Genomic DNA, 20,407 nt, shown 5'->3' with positions numbered 1-20,407 from the left:
TTCCTATAAGATTTATGTCTAAGAACTTTTTAGTCTTTCTACTATAAAATTGTAATGCTAATCAATTTATACATACAAACCCACATGTACCCTGTCCCTGGATGAAGGTATTTAAAATATCTTGGTGGGCACTGGTTCCCAGAATGAGATATTAACAGTGATTAAATGGAACCTATGAAGGAGAAGAGCATGCACTCAGACAGCAATGTGAATGAAGCAGTTATGTTACTTAACCCAGCAGCATCTATGGGGACTGATGCTTGTTTTGTTATCTACCTTTGACATTACAATCAAATATTGCCACAATATGGCTCTCTTCATCTAATCTGGGGAAAGAAGCAGTAAAATTGCAGAAAAAGCAACAGAGAAACATTTTCATATTGGTTTGTAGGTATCAAAGCAACTTCAAGCATTAAATCCCCAAACATCAAGATGAGATGTAAGGCTTTTTAGAGACTTCAACTCGATACAAGGCTGCTGTTAGTAAGATATATGAATAGGAGGGCAGGAAAATAAGTCAGAGCAGCCCCCGCTGCAGTCACACACACCCAGGTAGGCCAATCCAGTACCTCTGGGATCCACATTCCCAGAATATCATTGTCACTGGTCAGGTCTTGTCCAAACATAGCTTCCATTGCTTCATCATCAAGATCAATTTCCAATTCCTCATCTAAATTAAAGTCATACAACGCCCCTGGGTCTTGCTGCAAAGATATTCCTTCTCTCCGACTTTGATTCCTGTGGGCCTGCACAGAGCGGTATAACCCCGCTCAGAACAAAACAGAAACGGTATTTTATTTGCATGAATAAAGTAATTCTGAATATTTTGCCAGTTCTTAACTGCCACACATAAGATGAGTACCAAACTCATCCTATACAACAAACCTATCACATGTGTTTCATCTCCTATAAAATAGGGACAATAACAGCACTCCTGTCTCACTGGGCTAAATGTTTAAACAAGATAACCCATGAAAAATTCTTTATAATGTTAGTTTTTGTATAGAAAAACATTCAATAAATGTTAGCTGTTATTATTCTTTCATGTTTATTTTTTTATTTTTATTTTTTGCTTTTTAAAAATTTTTTGAATTTTTTATTTATATATGATAGCGGAATGCATTACAATTCTTATTACACATATACAGCACAATTTTTCATATCTCTGGTTGTATACATAGTATATTCACACCAATTTGTGTCTTCATACCTGTACTTGGATAATAATGATCTCACATTTCACCATCATTAATTACCCCATACTCCCTCCCTTCCTCTCCAACCCCTCTGCCCTATCTAAAGTTTGTGTATTCCTCCCATGCTCCTGCTCCCTATCCCACTATGAATCAGCCTCCTTATAACAAAGAAAATATTCAGCATTTGGTTTTTTGGGGGAAGTTATTGGCTAGCTTCACTTGGCATTATCTAAGCCATTCCCCTTTCAATTCATGATAAATATATATATCCTGCATTTTCCAGGACAGTCTGAGTTTCTTTCTCACTGTTCCCAAAAATGACTGAATCATTACTTAAATTCTAATATTTCAAAGATCAAATCCTATTTTGACAAATCATATATCCCAGTTTTTGGTTTATAAAACATATTCCCCAATTTATACTTTAAAACATAATCCTATAATAATTTACTAATGAATTGAGGGAATTTATTTTTGCTTAGGTAGGGCCTTATCTACTGGTGAGTACCTAACATCCACAGAATACATCAAAAAAAGTCTGTGCCTACACTTTTTTGGGCAGTGTCCTTCCTAGTTCCTTCTCACCACTGATGATAAATATCTCACCACTGATAATAAATATCAAATATTCATCATCACTTCTGAGGGATCATTTATAAAATTTCTCAAAACTTATAAGTGGCCTATATAGCCTTCTACATCAGAGGGAACTTAAAAAATAAATCTTTACATGTATACTCTCATTTCAATTAAGTAAAATTATGCAAATATGTAGAAAATTATATACAAATAGTTATTTTGTTAATGTGGGTGGACTGAATACTTAGTATTATTAGTTACATCTTCTTTAATGCTGCCCTTACAATGACTCTAAAATAAAGTCTTTCACCAAGAGAAGTTGAAATATAATTACCTGCTCTCGCTAGCAATGTGCGAGCTGCTAAATCAAACTTGTGCCTTCTTGTTACTGCTGAGCGACCTCTAGCTGGTGGTCCACTTCCAGAAGCTGCATTCTCTGTATGATCCAGATTATCAGTGCTACAAGTACAAGTTTGAAAGCAACATACCATGAAAAGAAAGCAAGGTGTAAGCTTTCTGATGGCACTACATTTTTCTCTAAATGTCTTGAGAATAAAATATGCTTTTGGAAAAAAAAATTTTTAAATGCTGGGGATTGAACCCTGGGCTTTGTGAAGCTTAAGTATTCACTTGCTCTACCACTGAGATATGTTTTTAGCCTATGATAAAACTTTGAAATCTGTCTTTTGTCCCTTGCAAAGTTCCTAAATTATAAATAATATCATATGCCCCGAGAGAATGTGTACCTGATTTTTAATTCCACCAATAGTGAAATGGTGCTTAGTTCAGATTCAAATTAAAATTAGATTAGGACTGGGGATGTGGCTCAGTGGTCATTGTGCTTACTTATTATAAGTGAAGCCCTGGGTTCATTCCCCAACACCAAAACGAAAAAGAAGATAAAATATTTGAATAGAATAAAATATTTAAATAAATCCTAAATAATTAAATACTTATAATTCGAAATTATTATGAATAGATATTTCAAAATAAATTATGAAAATATTCACTGAGCTTGTTAGAAAAAGTCTGCATGTTATACAACACAGCCTTGGTAATTATACAACTCCACCAGAGAGATGAAAAATGAAGAAGGTCTAATATCATAAGAAGTGCTGCAGGAGAAAAGATATATTTTTTAAAATTTTTTTTAGTTATAATTTAATTAATTAATTTATTTTTATGCAGTGCTGAGGATCAAACCCAGAGCCTTGCACATGCTAGGTGAGCACTTTACCACTGAGCCACAACCCAGGCCCCAGGAGAAAAGATTTTAAGGAGGATTTTAGAATATTTTATTACACGTCATTTAAGGGCAGGCATCATCTCAGAATTCTTTTTATAATGTTAAAAAGGGACATATTATACTAGATACTGAAAATTAAGATAAAATGAAAATTTAAATTTAACTATACTGAGACAGTCCAATTCTATCAAATACGTTAATTAATCTCTATCACTAAAATGAACATTCTATATTATATCCCTTGTGAGATAAAAATGTTTTTATCAGGGTGTTTATTTTACTTTAAAATAAACTTTTAATTTTCAGTTTCCTTTTTCCAGCTAACTTTTACATAAAACTTATGCACTTCCTGCTTTTCATGAAAACATCCATTCTGATCAAAACTTCTCATTTTTACTACTCACAGAAACATAAGCTTATAAATGCCCATCTCTTTTCACATAACTACACTTACCAACTTTATTCATCACTAGAAACATTTATGAAGTGAAATAAATGGTTATTTTGGAGGAACTATTTTTAACACATGGAACAGAAATAAGAAAAAGAAATTTAAAAAAAGAAATTAGAATTTCACCTTTCACTAAAGCCTTCTTCCATTTCAGCAGCATCTGCTGATGGTATGTCTCCTGGTGACTGCAAATAACAGGGATCATTTGACTTTCCACCACTGCCTAAAACTGCTGCTCCATGCCTGGAGTCAGCTGTGCTGCCTGGCTGGGGCTCTTCCTCATCCTCATGCCCAGGGTGCTCTATCATCCACATGGCAAGGACAGTAATATTCTGGGCATCGGCCTCTCCTCGAGCACCTATATAGGGGGAAAAAATTCTGATACTTAATTTGGACAAAGTAATTAGTTATGTTGCTATCAGTTTTGAAGTGTTTTGTCTCATGCCCTTGTAAATGGTAACAGTTACATGGATCTGGTGTAAAAATCTTACCAAGATTTATGATCTCTTTAAAAATACTTTGCCTTCACTAAGGTAGGACTTCTCATATCTACAGAAACTAATAAATAAAAATTTATCCCACCTGTAGCTTCCATGGCTTTGGCAATCTGTCGGAGTGAGAACCCCATTTCCAGCAATGGGACAGCAATTGCTGGAGGAGGAGGAGAAGTTGAAAGTCTACTGCTTGGATCTGACAAGGCTGAAGCAAAAGAAAAAGAAGTAAAGGCCTAAATGTAAGTTCTCACAATAGCTATAAGTCTCCAATTTCCTGAAAATGTCTAAATAAAATCTTACTCTAGTAAAATAGGCTATGACTAAGCTTATTATAGCAACATAAAGGTTTTCAAACAGATAAATCTGCTAGTAATATAAAATAAATTTGCTGAAAATTCCTTTAAAAAAATTTCAAACTTACAGGAAATTTGCAAGAATACTACAAAGAATTTTTTATCCTGAACCAATGCAGAGTAAGTAGCAGAAATGAGGTTCTACCTCCCCTAAATATGTTAATATGTAACTCCTATAAATAAGAATACTCTCCTGAATAAGCATATTAAGTGTCTTAGCAATGTTCTTTACAGCAAAGGATCTAATCTGGGATCAGATTATCTTTGCATTTTATTTAGTTGTCAAGTCTCTTCTATCTCCTTCAATCATTTTGACATTTCAAAGATTAGATATTTCAAGATTAGATATTTGATATTTTGAAGATAAGAGATTTTGTATAATGTAGCTCAATTTAAATTAGTTGTTGCTTCCTCATGATTAGATTCAGATTAATGCTTTTTAGTATTTTCTCATTGCATTCTATTAGATGATACACATGATATGCAACTTCTTTCTTCCTCTTCTTTTTTATTTTTTAAACTTTTTTTTTATTGATTGTTCAAAACATTACAGAGCTCATGATATATCATCTTTCATACATTAGACTCAATTGGGTTTTGAACTCCCATTTTTACCCCAAATACAGATTGCAGAATCACAACTGTTACATACTCAAATTATTACATAATGGCATATTAGTGACTGTTGTATTCTGCTACCTTTCCTATCCCCTACTATCCCCCCTCTCCTCCCCTCCCCTCCCATCTTCCCTCTCTACCTCCTCTGCTGTTGTTCAATTCTCTCCCCTTTTTCCCCCCCTCCCCTTTGCCCCTCATAACCTCTTATAATTTTGTGTATCATTGAAGGTCTCCTACCATTTCCATAAGCTTTCCCTTCTCTCTCCCTTTCTCTCCCCCCATTCGTCTTTGTTTACTGTTAGTCTTTTCCTCATGCTCTTCCTTCCTGTTCTGTTCTTAGTTGCTGTCTTTATATCAAAGAAGACATTTGGCATTTGTTTTTTAGGGCTTGGCTAGCTTCACTTAGCATAATCTGCTCCAATGCCATCCATTTCCCTGCAAATTATATGATTTTGTCATTTCTTAGTGCTGCATAATACTCCATTGTGTATAGATGCCACATTTTTTTTATCCATTCATCTATTGAAGGGCATCTAGGTTGGTTCCACAGTCTAGCTATTGTGAATTGTGTCGCTATAATCATTGATGTGGCTGTATCCCTATAGTGCGCTCTTTAAAGGTCCTCAGGGAATAGTCCAAGAAGGGCGATAGCTGGGTCCAAATGGTGGATCCATTCCCAGCTTTCCCAGGAATCGCCATACTGCTTTCCAAATTGGCCTCACCATTTTGCAGTCCCACCAGCAGTGTACAAGTGTACCCTTTTCCCCACATCCCCGCCAACACTTATTGTTGTTTGACTTCATAATGGCTGCCAATCTTACTGGAGTGAGATGGTATCTTAGGGTGGTTTTGATTTGCATTTCTCTGATTGCTAGAGACGGTGAGCATTTTTTCATGTACTTGTTGATTGATTGTATATCCTCCTCTGAGAAGTGTCTGTTCAGGTCCTTGGTCCATTTGTTGATTGGGTTATTTGCTATCTTATTGTTTAATTTTTTGAGTTCTTTGTACATTCTGGATATTAGGGCTCTATCTGAGGTGTGAGGGGTAAAAATTTGTTCCCAGGATGTAGGCTCTTTATTTACCTCTTTTATTGTTTCCCTTGCTGAGAAAAAACTTTTTAGTTTAAGTAAGTCCCATTTGTTTATTCTTGTTATTAACTCTTGGGCTATGGGCGTCCTATTAAGGAATTTGGAGCCCAACCCCACTATATGTAGATCGGAGCCAACTTTTTCTTCTATCAGACGCAGCGTCTCTGATTTGATATCTAGCTCCTTGATCCATTTTGAGCTAACTTTTGTGGATGGCGAGAGAAAGGGATTCAATTTCATTTTGTTGCATATGGATTTCCAATTTTCCCAGCACCATTTGTTGAAGATGCTATCCTTCCTCCATTGCATGTTTTAGCCCCTTTATCAAATATAAGATAGTTGTAACTTTGTGGATTAGTCTCTGTGTCTTCTATTCTGTACCATTGGTCCACCTGCCTGTTTCGGTACCAGTACCATGCTGTTTTTATTACTATTGCTTTGTAGTACAGTTTGAACTCTGCTATCGCTATACCTCCAGATTCACATTTCCTTCTTAGAATTGCTTTTGCTATTCTGGGTCTTTTGTTTTTCCATATGAATTTCATGATTGCTTTATCTATTTCTACAAGAAATGCCATTGGGATTTTGATTGGCATCGCATTATACCTGTAGAGAACTTTGGGTAATATCACCATTTTGATGATGTTTGTTCTGCCTATCCATGAACAGGGTACATTTTTCCATCTTCTGAGATCTTCTTCTATCTCTCTCTTTAGGGTTCTGTAGTTTTCATTGTATAAATCTTTCACCTCTTTTGTTAGGTTGATTCCCAAGTATCTTATTTTCTTTGAGGACATTGTGAATGGAGTGGTTTTCCTTATTTCCATTTCAGAGGTTTTGTTGCTGATATACAGGAATGCCTTTGATTTATGCATGTTGATTTTATAACCTGCCACTTTGCTGAATTCATTTATTAACTCTAGCAGCTTCTTTGTAGACCCTTTTGGGTCTGTTAAGTATATTATTATGTCATCCGCAAATAGCGATAATTTAATTTCTTCTTTTCCTATTTTTATGCCTTTAATTTCTTTTGTCTGTCTAATTGCTCTGGCTAGTACTTCGAGAACTAAATTGAGTAGAAGTGGTGATAGAGGGCATCCCTGTCTTGTTCCAGATTTTAGAGGGAATGCCTTCAGTTTTTCTCCGTTTAGGATGATGCTAGCCTGAGGTTTAGCATACATAGCTTTTACAATGTTGAGGTAAGTTCCTGTTATCCCTAGTTTTTCTAGTGTTTTGAACATAAAGGGATGCTGTACTTTGTCAAATGCTTTTTCTGCATCTATCGAGATGATCATATGGTTCTTGTCTTTAAGTCTATTGATGTGGTGAATAGTATTTATTGATTTCCGTATATGAACCAGCCCTGCATCCCAGGGATGAATCCTACTTGATCATGGTGCACAATCTTTTTGATATGCTTTTGTATTCGATTCGCCAGAATTTTATTGAGAATTTTTGCATCCAAGTTCATTAGAGATATTGGTCTGTAGTTTTCTTTCTTTGAAGTGTCTTTGTCTGGTTTTGGGATCAGAGTGATGTTGGCCTCATAGAATGAATTTGGAAGAGCTCCTTCTTTTTCTATTTCTTGAAATAGCTTGAAAAGTATTGGTATTAATTCTTCTTTGAAGGTTTTGTAGAACTCCGCTGTATACCCATCCGGTCCAGGGCTTTTCTTGGTTGGTAGTCTTTTGATAGCTTCTTCTATTTCTTCCTTTGTTATTGGTCTGTTTAAATTGTGTGTGTCTTCCTTTCTCAATCTGAGCAGATCATATGCCTTAAGAAATTTATCGATATCTTCACTATCTTCTATTTTATTGGAATATAGGGTTTCAAAATACTTTCTAATTATCTTCTGTATTTCTGTAGTATCTGTTGTGATATTGCCTTTTTCATCCCGTATGTTGGTAATTTGAGTTCTCTCTCTTCTTCTCTTCGTTAGCATGGCTAAGGGCCTGTCTATCTTATTTATTTTCTCAAAGAACCAACTTTTAGTTTTATCAATTTTTTCAATGGTTTTTTTCCTTTCAATTTCGTTGATTTCTGCTCTAGTTTTATTTCTTGTCTTCTACTACATTTGCTGTTGTTTTGCTCTTCCTTTTCTAGGTTTTTGAGGTGTAGTGTGAGTTCATTTATTTGTTGGTTTTTTCTTTTTTTGAGGAAAGAACTCCAAGAAATGAATTTCCCTCTTAAAACTGCTTTCATTGTGTCCCATAGATTCTGGTATGTTGTGTCTGTATTATCATTTGTCTCTAAGAATTTTTTCATCTCCTCCTTTATGTCTTCTGTAACCCCTTGATCATTCAGTAACATATTGTTCATTTTCCAGGTGACATAGGATTTTTCCTTCCTTCTTTTATCATTGATTTCCAATTTCATTCCATTGTGATCAGATATGGTGCATGGTATTATCTCCACACCTTTATACTTACTAAGAGTGGCCTTGTGGCATAATATATGGTCTATCTTTGAGTAGGATCCATGTGCTGCTGAGAAGAACATGTATCCACTTGATGATGGTTGATATATTCTATATATGTTGGTTAAGTCTAGGTTATTGATTGTGCTGTTGAGTTCTATAGTTTCTTTATTCAGTTTTTGTCTAGAGGATCTGTCTAATGGCGAGATCGGTGTGTTGAAGTCACCCATAATTACTGTGTTGTGGTCTATTTGACTCTTGAACTTGAGGAGAGTTTGTTTTATGAATGTTGCAGCACCATTGTTTGGTGCATACAAATTGATAATTGTTATGTCTTGTTGGTGGATGGTTCCTTTTAACAGTATATAGTGTCCTTCTTTATCCTTCTTGATTAACTTAGGTTTAAAGTTGATTTTATTTGATATGAGTATGGCCACTCCTGCTTGCTTCCAAGGGCCATGTGAGTGGTCTGATTTTTCCCAACCTTTTACCTTCAGCCTGTGTATGTCTTTTCCTATCATATGAGTCTCTTGAAGGCAGCATATTGTTGGATTTATTTTTTTGATCCAGGTTACTAGCCTATGTCTCTTGATTGGTGAGTTTAGGCCATTAACATTTAAGGTTACAATTTAGATATGATTTGTACTTCCAGTCATGCTTCTTTATTTATTTATTTTAGTTTGGCTGGTTTTACTTTTTGGTTATTTTCCTCACCCTTTCTTGAGACACCTCCTGCTGTTAGTTTTGGGCACTATATTTCAATTCCTCTTCTTGTAGTATTTTGCTCAAAATGCTTTGCAGTACTGGTTTTCTGGCTTCGATTTCTTTTAGCTTTTGTTTATCGTGAAAGATTTTAATTTCATTGTCGAATCTGAAGCTTAATTTTGCTGGATACAATATTCTTGGTTGGAATCCATTATTTTTCAGCGTTTGAAATACATTGTTCCAGGATCTTCTCGCTTTCAAAGTCTGTCATAAAAAATCAGTCATTAACCTAATTGGTTTACCCCTGAATGTAATCTGCCTCCTTTCTCTCGTAGCTTTTAATATTCTCTCCTTGTTCTGTACGTTGGCCATCTTCATAATTATATGTCTTGGAGTTGGTCTATTATGGTTTTGAATGTTTGGGGTCCTGTAGGCTTCCAGGATTTGGCAATCCATTTCATCTTTCATCTCTGGGAAGTTTTCTAGAATTATTTCATTTAATATACTATCCATTCCTATGTTTTGAGTCTCTGTGCCTTCTATCCCGATGACCCTCAAATTTGGTTTTTTTATGACAACCCATATCTCTTGAATAGATTGCTCGTGGGATTTAAGCATCTTTTCTGTGTTGACTATATTCTTTTCAAGTTAATAAACCTTGTCTTCATTATCTGATGTTCTGACTTCTACTTGATCAAGTCTGTTTGTAATATTCTCGTTTGGGTTTTTAATTTGGTTTATATTTTCCTGCAATTCTAGGATTATTGTTTGATTTTTTTTTAAGATCTCTATCTCCTGGGAGAGCTCATTCTTTGCCATTTGAATTTGTTTGTTTAATTCATTTTCAAAATATACTTTTATTGCTTGGACTTGCTGTCTCATGTCTTCCCTAATATTCCTTTCCATTTGAGTTAGGTATGCCTTGAGTTCTTTCTCTATCCCTGCTTCTGATGTTTCTATGTCCTCCTGTAGAATTAAGTTGTCCTGCATTGTTTGTACTCCCTTTTCCCCTTGTTTTCTCATGTTGTCCACGTTACTTTCTAGCTCTATTTGATTGCCGTGTTTCTGCTCTCTTCTATAGATTTGTTTTGGTTCTGTATTACTCTGTTGTTTCTTCTTTGTGTTGTTAAACTGTGCCTGCTAACGTGGATTCTGCTGGGAAGGAATTCCGATGGCCGAGCTCCAGTGACGTCACTACTCTGCTATGACGGGCCCCAGGCTCCTTGCTAGGGTGTCCTAATGGGGCTGTGTGACTGGACTGTCTCTGTTTGGTTTCAGCTCCCCATCGAGGCAGGCGGGCAGTCTCCAGCAGCCCAGTATCTCAGGCAGCGGGCGGGTGATCGGTCGTGGCAGGGGAGTGGACTCCGGCCGCCCAGTCGCGGGGTCACCGGGCCGGCTGTCGCCGGTGGGCGGGCGATCTCTAGGCACCCAGTCCAGCGGTAGTAGTCGGCGGGCGGGCGTTCTCCTACCGCCCAGTTACGCGGGCAGTGGGCGAACTGTCGCCGGCGGGCCTGTGGTTTCCAGCCACCCAGTCGCGAGGGCCTGGCCTCTAGTCCCATAGTTTCTCCTGCTAGTCTTGGTTTCTCCTGCTAGACCAGATTTCCCCTGAGTGATGGCTGTCAGCAGTTCAAACTGTACTCTGGACCTGCCGTTTGTTGGGTGTGGAGGGTGTCTATTGGGGACCCCGGCACTCTATTGTTTTGTTTCCGTTGTGGGGGATAGAACTGTACCGCTTCCTTCCCCCTCTGAAATCCCGCACTCAGCCCAGGGGTCAGTGCAGGCTCATCCAGCAGGATTCCACAGAATTGCAGGCACTTTTCTCCCTGCTTGCTAATTAATCACTTCTCTGCGGCGCCCCGCCTTCTGTAGCGGCGGGGAAGGCCGGGCGAATCAGTCAGCCCGGATCCCCGGGGTTGCACAATTGGCTATTGGGATCCCTGGCACTCTATCGTTTTGATTTTTTCTGCTTGCCCCTCCCCCAGCGCTGGCTAGACAGGTTTCGTTTTGGCTGTTGATGGGAGGGGGAGTTGAAGGTCAGGTGTCTCTAGTTTTCCCCTAGTCTTTATGCGGGCTCACTCTTGATACTCCCTCCCCCGGAAAGCCTAGGAGAGGTTTTATGCGGATTCCCCGATGTATGGGGGATGGGCTGAGTGACACAGACCTGTTTTATTGTTGCAGTCTGTCAGAGAGTGGCGGTGGATACTTCAGCTCTCCAAGATGGTGGCCACTGATTGCCTTGGTAGAGTTTCCGTTGTGGGGGACAAGACTGTATCGCTTCCTTCCCCGTCTGAAATCCCGTACTCAGCCCGGGGGTCAGTGCGGGCTTGGCTGGCGGGGTTCCACCGAATGGCAGCCACTTTCCTCCCTGCTTGCTAATTAATCGCTTCTCTGCGTCGTCCCGCCTTCTGTAGCCACGGGGCAGGCCGTGGGGATCAGTCAGCCCGGTTCTCCAGGGTCGCACAATTGCCTGTTTTATTGTTGTAGTCTCTCGGAGAGTGGCGGTGGATACTTCAGCTCTCCAAGATGGTGGCCGCTGATTGCCTTGGTGGAGTTTCCGTTCTATTTTTTAAACTTTTTTGATACCGGGGATAAACCTATGGGTGCTTTACCATTGAGCTACATCCCTAGTCCATTTTATTTTTTAATTTTGAAACAGGGTCTCACTGGATACTGAGACGGGCCTCAAACTTGAGATTGTTTTGCCTGAGTCTTGGGATTATGCTAGCCAAGATACAAATTTCAATCTGTCTCACTTCTGGTGATGTTAACTTTGCTTACTTGAGTTAGATGGGATCTGCCAGGTTTCTCCACAGCAAAGTTACTCTTTTCCTTTTTCCCTTTAAAACTAAAAAGTATATTTGTGGAGGTATTATAAGAGTGTGAATTTCCTACTCCTCATCAAAGTTTTACTCAATAGCATCCATTTATATTTAATGGCTGAATTATTATAATGATGATGATTTCTAATTTCATCATTCCTTTTAGATTCATTAGTTGGTCCTCGATAAATATGTCCTTTAGGCTTGGTGGGAATGGGTGTACCTCAGTGGTAGAGTAATTGCCTGGCATGCACAAAATACTGATGGTTCAATCCCTAGTACCACAAAAAAGAAAAAAACACACACAAGATATGTTCTTTTATGACAATAAAAGTAGAATTTTAAAAATCAGCAAGATATCTAGAACTAAAGTCCCTAAATATCTGAAAACTAAATAACACACTTCCAAATAACCCAGACATCAAGAAAGATCTCAAAGGTAAATTAGAAAGTACTTTAAACTAAATGAAAATGAAGACACAGCATTTGAAAATGTGTAAGTTGCAGCTAAAGTATGTGTAGAGGGAAATTTATATCACTAAAAATTGTCTATATCAGGAAAGAAGAAAAGTCTGATATGATTCATATATAGTATGTTCTTTATCTTTTTAAGTCACAATTTAATCTAGTTTTAAATGAAGAAGACACTCAATTTGATGGGTGCAGTTCTCCTTCATTAAAATCACTGCTTTACCTTCAGTGAAGACAAACTCTAATGTCCCCATAATAAAGTCCATACATCTGGGATGCCAAGATGTTTGGGTGTCAAAGTAAATGAAAACACACACACCTGTCCGATTAGCTGGCCTTGCTGACTGTGAATCAGGAGAAGTTAAACTTTGCCTCCTTCCTACTTCATCAGAAGGAGAAGTTGGTAACGACGATATTGGAGGAGTCTGTGCCCGACGTGTGGGAAGTACGGTGGTAGTTGGGTAACTAGAGAACATTTGCCTTTGAGAAAACAGCAATGGTTATTAGCATAAAATCAAAATAGGAAATAATGTACACATGTCCAAATATTGAGACTCACTACAAGACAACCATTCTCTTCTTCTACTTTCTAAGATATTGGTCTACAGAACAGATATAAAAATGACCTGTCAAGTAAGAAGAAGGGAAAAAGATAACTTTAATAAGAAACAGTAAACATTTGTTTCCCTTGTTTCACTTAAGCCACAGTTAAGAGAGATCAGAACAGTCTTCTTTCTGAAGTTTTCCTTTGTGTACATATCTGACAATCTGAAACAAAACTAAATTTAAATAAGTAAACGTGGAATTTACAAACCTATTAAGTAGGGTTGGCTAAAGAAGCATCATAAAACATGCCTTTTCATTTGAAAAGGTACACTTATTTGATCTTATAGTACAAATAAAAGTATAAAGAATTATGCTTAAATGAAAAAATATATGCATGGATATGAGCTTTTTATTGAAACTAATGTTCAAAACACAAGTATTTATCTTCTGAAGGAAAAAAATTCCAAAGCTCAATCAAAAAAAAAAAATCATCATTATGACAGCACTCAAGTGTTGGAGCCCTTGCTCATCAGTGGCATGGCTGATTAGACCTGGGTCTACCACTGTGAGACTTTGAGGTAACTTATTAAACTTCTGAGGGACATTTCCAACTTCATTTAAATGGGCTTTACTAAATGATCTCAGGTTCTTTCTAGCTCCAGAACACCGGGATTCATTCAGTTGGGCCCACTATTCATTAAGAAAACAACCATGCCTGGAGAACTAGAGGCATCAGAATAGCAGACATTAAAGGTCAACTTCTCTACCTGAGAAGACTAAGTGGCATCACTCCTGGGGACTCAGATGCAGGCACCGTTTCTGTGTCAGTGACTGGAGTGGTGGCAGTTGTGGTGTCCTCAAGGGAGCTGCTCATAAAGGAAGTTGTGCTTGAGGCTGATGGGCTCGTGGTAACAGGTGTCTGTGCCTGCTGGGCATGGTCAGCTTCTTCAGCTTGTTGATCAATCTCTATCAACCAAGATAAAGGTTAGGAAAGTAGTAAGCATTTCTTTTCATCAAAAATAACAGTGGATGTGGAAAAATATTATTTAAAAGTTTCTAAATACGTTTTCTGAAAGATTTACAGGAAAAAGTCCCTACATATACTCATCCTTATATGAATATTGTACTCATTATTCCGGACTCCATAGACAGTACTATAACAAAACCTTGAAATTATCCAGTTCTGTTTTTAGAGAAGAGGGTTCTGTCAAAAACAAACAGGTAAAAGTCTCACTTTCATATTTAGGATTTAATAATAGATTGTCTAAAGATAACAAATCATTAAAACTGTGTTTCCTCAGGACTTTGATTTTGCTACCTATCTTCAGTCTATACAGGCAAAGATAAACCATATAGATAAAAGAATAAGAAATACCTAACAAAACCTCCATGCTTTAAAAATGACTCTTGAGTCCTTATCCTAAGAGTTAAAATGGGTGGGGGGAGTTAAAATGTCTAAATATTTACAGTATATTTATATATTTTTCCCTAATCTGGTAAGGGAACCCACTAAAAAAAACAAAATAGGAGTTGCTAGAAGGACAGCTTATTCTATTAGATTTGCTAAATGTCCACATTCCTTCATAATCAACATGATTATAACACACCTCTCTCTGTTTACTAAGTGAAGACAGTGAAGAAGTAACAGCAAAGGAAAGGAAGGGGAAGGGAAGAGTTTGTGGAAAGGGAAGGAATAAAGAACAATGTAAGTTTCATGAAGGCAAGGGACTTTATTTTGTTCACTATTGCTTGTAGAACCTAGAAAAGTACCTGGCACATAGTATACACTCAATAAACATTTTCTGATGAAAAAACAAGGGAAAAAAGGATTACAAACAACGCAGGACAACTTAAATCTACAGGAGGACCTAGAAGCATCAGAAACATGGACAGGGAAAGAAATCAAGGCATACCTAACTCAGATGGAACGGAATATTAGAGAAGACATGAGACAGCAAATCCAAGCAATGAAAGTATATTTTGAAAATGAATTAAACAAACAATTTCAAACTGCAAAGAACGAGCTTTACCAAGAGATAGAGATTTTAAAAAAACCAAACAGTAATCCTAGAAATGCAGAAAACCATAAACCAGATTAAAAATTCTAACGAGAATATTACAAATAGACTAGATCAAGCAGAAGTCAGAACATCAGATAATGAAGACAAAGTTTATCAACTTGAAAAGAATACAGTCAACACAGAAAAGATGCTTAAATCTCACAAGCAATCTATCCAAGAGATATGGGATCTCATAAAAAAAACAAATTTGAGAGTCATTGGGATACAAGAAGGCACAGAGGTTCAAACCAAAGGAATGGACAACTTATTAAATGAAATAATCATAGAAAACTTCCCAGAGATAAAAGATGGAATGGATTGCCAAATCCTGGAAGCCTACAGGACCACAAACATCCAAAACCGTAATAGACCAATTCCAAGACATATAATTATGAAGATAGCCAACATACAGAACAAGGAGAGAATATTAAAAGCTACGAGACAAAGGAGGCAGATTACATTCAGGGGTAAACCAATTAGGTTAACGACTGATTTTTATGACAGACTTTGAAAGCAAGAAGATCCTGGAAAAATGTATTTCAAATGCTGAAAAATAATGGATTCCAACCAAGAATACTGTATCCAGCAAAATTAAGCTTCAGATTCGACAATGAAATTAAAATATTTCACGATAAACAAAAGCTAAAAGAAATCGAAGCCAGAAAACCAGCACTGCAAAGCATTTTGAGCAAAATACTACAAGAAGAGGAATTGAAAAATAGCGCCCAAAACTAAGAATGGGAGGTATCTCAGGAAAGGGGGAGAAAAATAACCAAAGAGGAAAAACTAGCCAAACTAAAATAAATAAATAAATAAACATGACTGCAAGTACAAACCATATTTCAATTGTAACCTTAAATGTTAATGGCCCAAACTCACCAATCAAGAGACATAGGCTAGGAACCTGGATTAAAAAAACAAACCCAACAATATGCTGCCTTCAAGAGACTCATATGATAGGAAAAGACATACACAGGCTGAAGGTAAAAGGTTGGGAAAAACCATACCATTCACATGGCGCTCGGAAGGAAGCAGGAGTAGCCATACTCATATCGAATAAAATCAACTTCAAACCTAAGTTAATCAAAAGGGATAAAGAAGGACACTATATACTGTTAAAAGGAACCATCCACCAACAAGACATAACAATTATCAATTTGTATGCACCAAATATGGTGCTGCAACGTTCATAAAACAAACTCTCCTCAAGTTCAAGAGTCAAATAGACCACAACACAGTAATTATGGGTGACTTCAACACACCGATCTCGCCATTAGACAGATCCTCTAGACAAAAACTGAATAAAGAAACTATAGAACTCAACAGCACAATCAATAACCTAGACTTAACCAACATATATAGAATATATCAACCATCATCAAGTGCATACACGTTCTTCTCAGCAGCACATGGATCCTACTCAAAGATAGACCACATATTATGCCATAGGGCGACTCTCAGTAAATATAAAGGTGTGGAGATAATACCATGCAACATATCTGACCATAATGGAATGAAACTGGAAATCAATGATAAAAGAAGGAAGGAAAAATCCTGCATCACCTGGAAAATGAACAATATGTTACTGAATGATCAATGGGTTACAGAAGACATAAAGGAGGAAATAAAAAAATTCTTAGAGATAAACGACAATACAGACACAACATACCGGAATCTATGGGACACAATGAAAGCAGTTTTAAGAGGGAAATTCATTTCCTGGAGTTCATTCCTCAAAAAAAGAAAAAACCAACAAATAAATGAACTCACACTACATTTTAAAATCCTAGAAAAGGAAGAGCAAAACAACAGCAAATGTAGTAGAAGACAAGAAATAATTAAAATCAGAGCGGAAATCAATGAAATTGAAACAAAAAAAAACACTGAAAAAATTGATAAAACTAAAAGTTGGTTCTTTGAGAAAATAAATAAGATAGACAGACCCTTAGCCATGCTAACGAAGAGAAGAAGAGAGAGAACTCAAATTACTTACAGGATGAAAAAGGCAATATCACAACAGACACTACAGAAATACAGAAGATAATTAGAAAGTATTTTGAAACCCTATATTCCAATAAAATAGAAGATAGTGAAGATATCGATAAATTTCTTAAGGCATATGATCTGCCCAGATTGAGAAAGGAAGACACACACAATTTAAACAGACCAATAACAAAGGAAGAAATAGAAGAAGCTATCAAAAGACTACCAACCAAGAAAAGCCCTGGACCGGATGGGTATACAGCGGAGTTTTACAAAACCTTCAAAGAAGAATTAACACCAATACTTTTCAAGCTATTTCAAGAAATAGAAAAAGAAGGAGCTCTTCCAAATTCATTCTATGAGGCCAACATCACCCTGATCCCCGAAACCAGACAAAGACACTTCAAAGAAAGAAAACTACAGACCAATATCTCTAATGAACTTGGATGCAAAAATTCTCAATAAAATTCTGGCGAATCGAATACAAAAGCATATCAAAAAGATTGTGCACCATGATCAAGTAGGATTCATCCCTGGGATGCAAGGCTGGTTCAATATACGGAAATCAATAAATACTATTCACCACATCAATAGACTTAAAGACAAGAACCATATGATCATCTCGATAGATGCAGAAAAAGCATTTGACAAAGTACAGCATCCCTTTATGTTCAAAACACTAGATAGAAGAAAAAGTTGGCTCCGATCTATATATTGTGGGGTTGGGCTCCAAATTCCTTTATAGGACGCCGATAGCACAAGAGTTAATAACTAGAATCAACAAATGGGACTTATTCAAACTAAAAAGTTTTTTCTCAGCAAGAGAAACAATAAGAGAGGTAAATAGGGAGCCTACATCCTGGGAACAAATCTTTACTCCTCACACTTCAGATAGAGCCTTAATTTCCAGAATATACAAAGAACTCAAAAAATTAAACAATAAGATAACAAATAACCCAATCAACAAATGGGCCAAGGACCTGAACAGACACTTCTCAGAGGAGGACATACAATCAATCAATAAGTACATGAAAAAATGCTCACCATCTCTAGCAATCAGAGAAATGCAAATCAAAACCACCCTAAGATACCATCTCACTCCAGTAAGATTGGCAGCCATTCTGAAGTCAAACAACAAGTGCTGGCGAGGATGTGGCGAAAAGGGTACTCTTGTACATTGCTGGTGGGACTGCAAATTGGTGCTGCCAATATGGAAAGCAGTATGGAGATTCCTGGGAAAGCTGGGAATGGAACCACCATTTGACCCAGCTATCGCCCTTCTTGGACTATTCCCTGAGGACCTTAAAAGAGCGTACTATAGGGATACTGCCACATCAATGATCATAGCAGCACAATTCACAATAGCTAGACTGTGGAACCAACCTAGATGCCCTTCAATAGATGAATGGATAAAACAATGTGGCATTTATACACAATGGAGTATTACTCAGCACTAAAAAATGACAAAATCATGGAATTTGCAGGGAAATGGATGGCATTAGAGCAGATTATGCTAAGTGAAGCTAGCCAATCCTTAAAAAATAAATGCCAAATGTCTTCTTTGATTTAAGGAGAGCAACTAAGAACTGAGCAGGGAGGAAGAGCATGAGGAAAAGATTAACATAAAACAGAGGCAAGTGGTGTGAGGGAAAGGGAGAGAGAAGGGAAATTGCATGGAAACGGAAGGAAACCATCAACGTTATATGAAATCACATATAAGAGGTTGTGAGGGGAAAGGGGGGGAAAACAAGGGAGAGAACTGAACAACAACAGATTAGGTAGAGAGGGAAGATGGGAGGGGAGGGGAGGGGGGATAGTAGGGGATAGGAAAGGCAGCAGAATACAACAGTCACTAATATGGCATTATGTAAAAATGTGAATGTGTAACTGATGTGATTCTGCAATTTGTATTTGGGGTAAAAATGGGAGTTCATAACTCACTTGAATCAAATGTATGAAAGATGATATGTCATGAGCTTTGTAATGTTTTGAACAACCAATAAAAAAACACTCAAAAAAATAAAATAAACATTTCCTGAATTAAACTCAATTTTTATTTCAAAATTTATAGTTCCCAAAGGGGAGGATAAAAGATAAAACAAAGGTTTTTTTTTTTTTTTTTTTTTTTACATATAATATATTGGTCTATAAAAGTTGTGGGCTTTAAAGTGCTCTTTAAAAATAGCTCTGAGACACCAGTCAGAATGGCAATTATCTGTTTTTAGAAAAGAGGTGTTGCAATTATCCAGTTCTGTTTTTAGAGAAGAGGGTTCTCTCAAAAACAGATGAAAGTCTCACTTTCATTTTTAGGATTTAATAAGAGATTCTCTAAAGATAACCAATCATTAAAACTGTGTTTCCTTAGGACTTTGATTTTGATACCTATCTTCACTCTTTACAGGCAAAGATAAACCATATAGATACAAGAATAAGAAATACCTAGCAAACAAGAATACAGACAACAATAAGTTTTGGTGAGGATGTGAGCGGAAAAGACACATTCATACTTTGCTGGTGGGACTGCAAATTGGTGCAACCAATCTGGAAAGCAGTTTTCCTTAGAAAACTTGGAATGGAACCACCAGTTGATCCAGATACCCCACTGGGTATGTACCCAAAGGACTTAAATCAGCATACTATATTAACGCAGCCACATCAATGTTTACAGCAGCTCAATTCACAATAGCTAAACTGTGGAACCAACCTAGATATCCTTCAATAGATGAAAGGATAAAGCAACTGTGGATATATACACACAATGGATTACTCAGCATTAAAAGAGAATACAATTATGGCATTTGTAGGTAAATGGATGGAGTTGGAGAATATCATGCTAAGCAAAGTAAGCCAATCCCCAAAAAACAAAGGCTGAATGTTCACTCTGATAAGTGGATACTGATCCATAATGGGGGGGCACGGAAAAATGGAGAAACTTTGATTGGACAAAGGGCAAGGATAGATGAAAAGGGAGTATGGGGGCAGGAAAGATGGTGGAATGAGATAGACCTCATGAACCTAGGTACATGTAGGATTGCACATATGGTGCAAGACATGAGAAGTTGTGCTGCAATTGTGTACAATGAATCAAAATGCATTCTGCTGTCATAGATACCTAATTAAAATTAATTAATTAATTAATTAAAATATCTCTGAGAAGTTAGTAGAATATTATATATTTTGAATCAGATCAATAAATACTTGGGTACCTTTTATACCTTTTATATGAATTAAATTTGTTTTACAAAATTTCCTAATAATTATAATGCTTTGGAAGGTTTAAAACAGAAATTTATGTATAGGCTAATGATTATTAATAAAAAAGTAACAAAAAAAGGATTGGTTACCTTACAAAGGAAAAACGATGTGATACTTGTTTTGG

At 36.9% G+C, this 20,407-nt stretch overlaps 1 protein-coding gene across 6 annotated transcripts in view; it reads right to left on the bottom strand.

Annotated features, from left to right (window-relative positions):
* The window catches only part of HERC1 (HECT and RLD domain containing E3 ubiquitin protein ligase family member 1), a 189,991-nt gene that overhangs the window by 43,050 nt on the left and 126,534 nt on the right, over nucleotides 1–20,407 (bottom strand). For 5 of the 6 annotated variants that reach the window (XM_081288631.1, XM_081288634.1, XM_081288636.1 and 2 more), the window contains exons 39-44: nucleotides 13,753–13,951; nucleotides 12,759–12,919; nucleotides 4,055–4,171; nucleotides 3,599–3,830; nucleotides 2,110–2,234; nucleotides 549–769 (exon numbers count right to left, since the gene is read on the bottom strand). In XM_081288631.1, coding sequence (XP_081144757.1) covers nucleotides 549–769; nucleotides 2,110–2,234; nucleotides 3,599–3,830; nucleotides 4,055–4,171; nucleotides 12,759–12,919; nucleotides 13,753–13,951 — 1,055 coding nt within the window. The remainder of the gene's footprint in view (nucleotides 1–548; nucleotides 770–2,109; nucleotides 2,235–3,598; nucleotides 3,831–4,054; nucleotides 4,172–12,758; nucleotides 12,920–13,752; nucleotides 13,952–20,407) is intronic. The other variant, XM_081288635.1, reaches the window with a different exon arrangement.

Source organism: Spermophilus citellus, assembly GCF_964194105.1.
Source record: "Spermophilus citellus genome assembly, chromosome: 4".
Taxonomy (NCBI): domain Eukaryota; kingdom Metazoa; phylum Chordata; class Mammalia; order Rodentia; family Sciuridae; genus Spermophilus; species Spermophilus citellus.
Note: the sequence above shows the minus strand (reverse complement) of the source record. Positions and strands in the feature narration are given on the sequence as shown.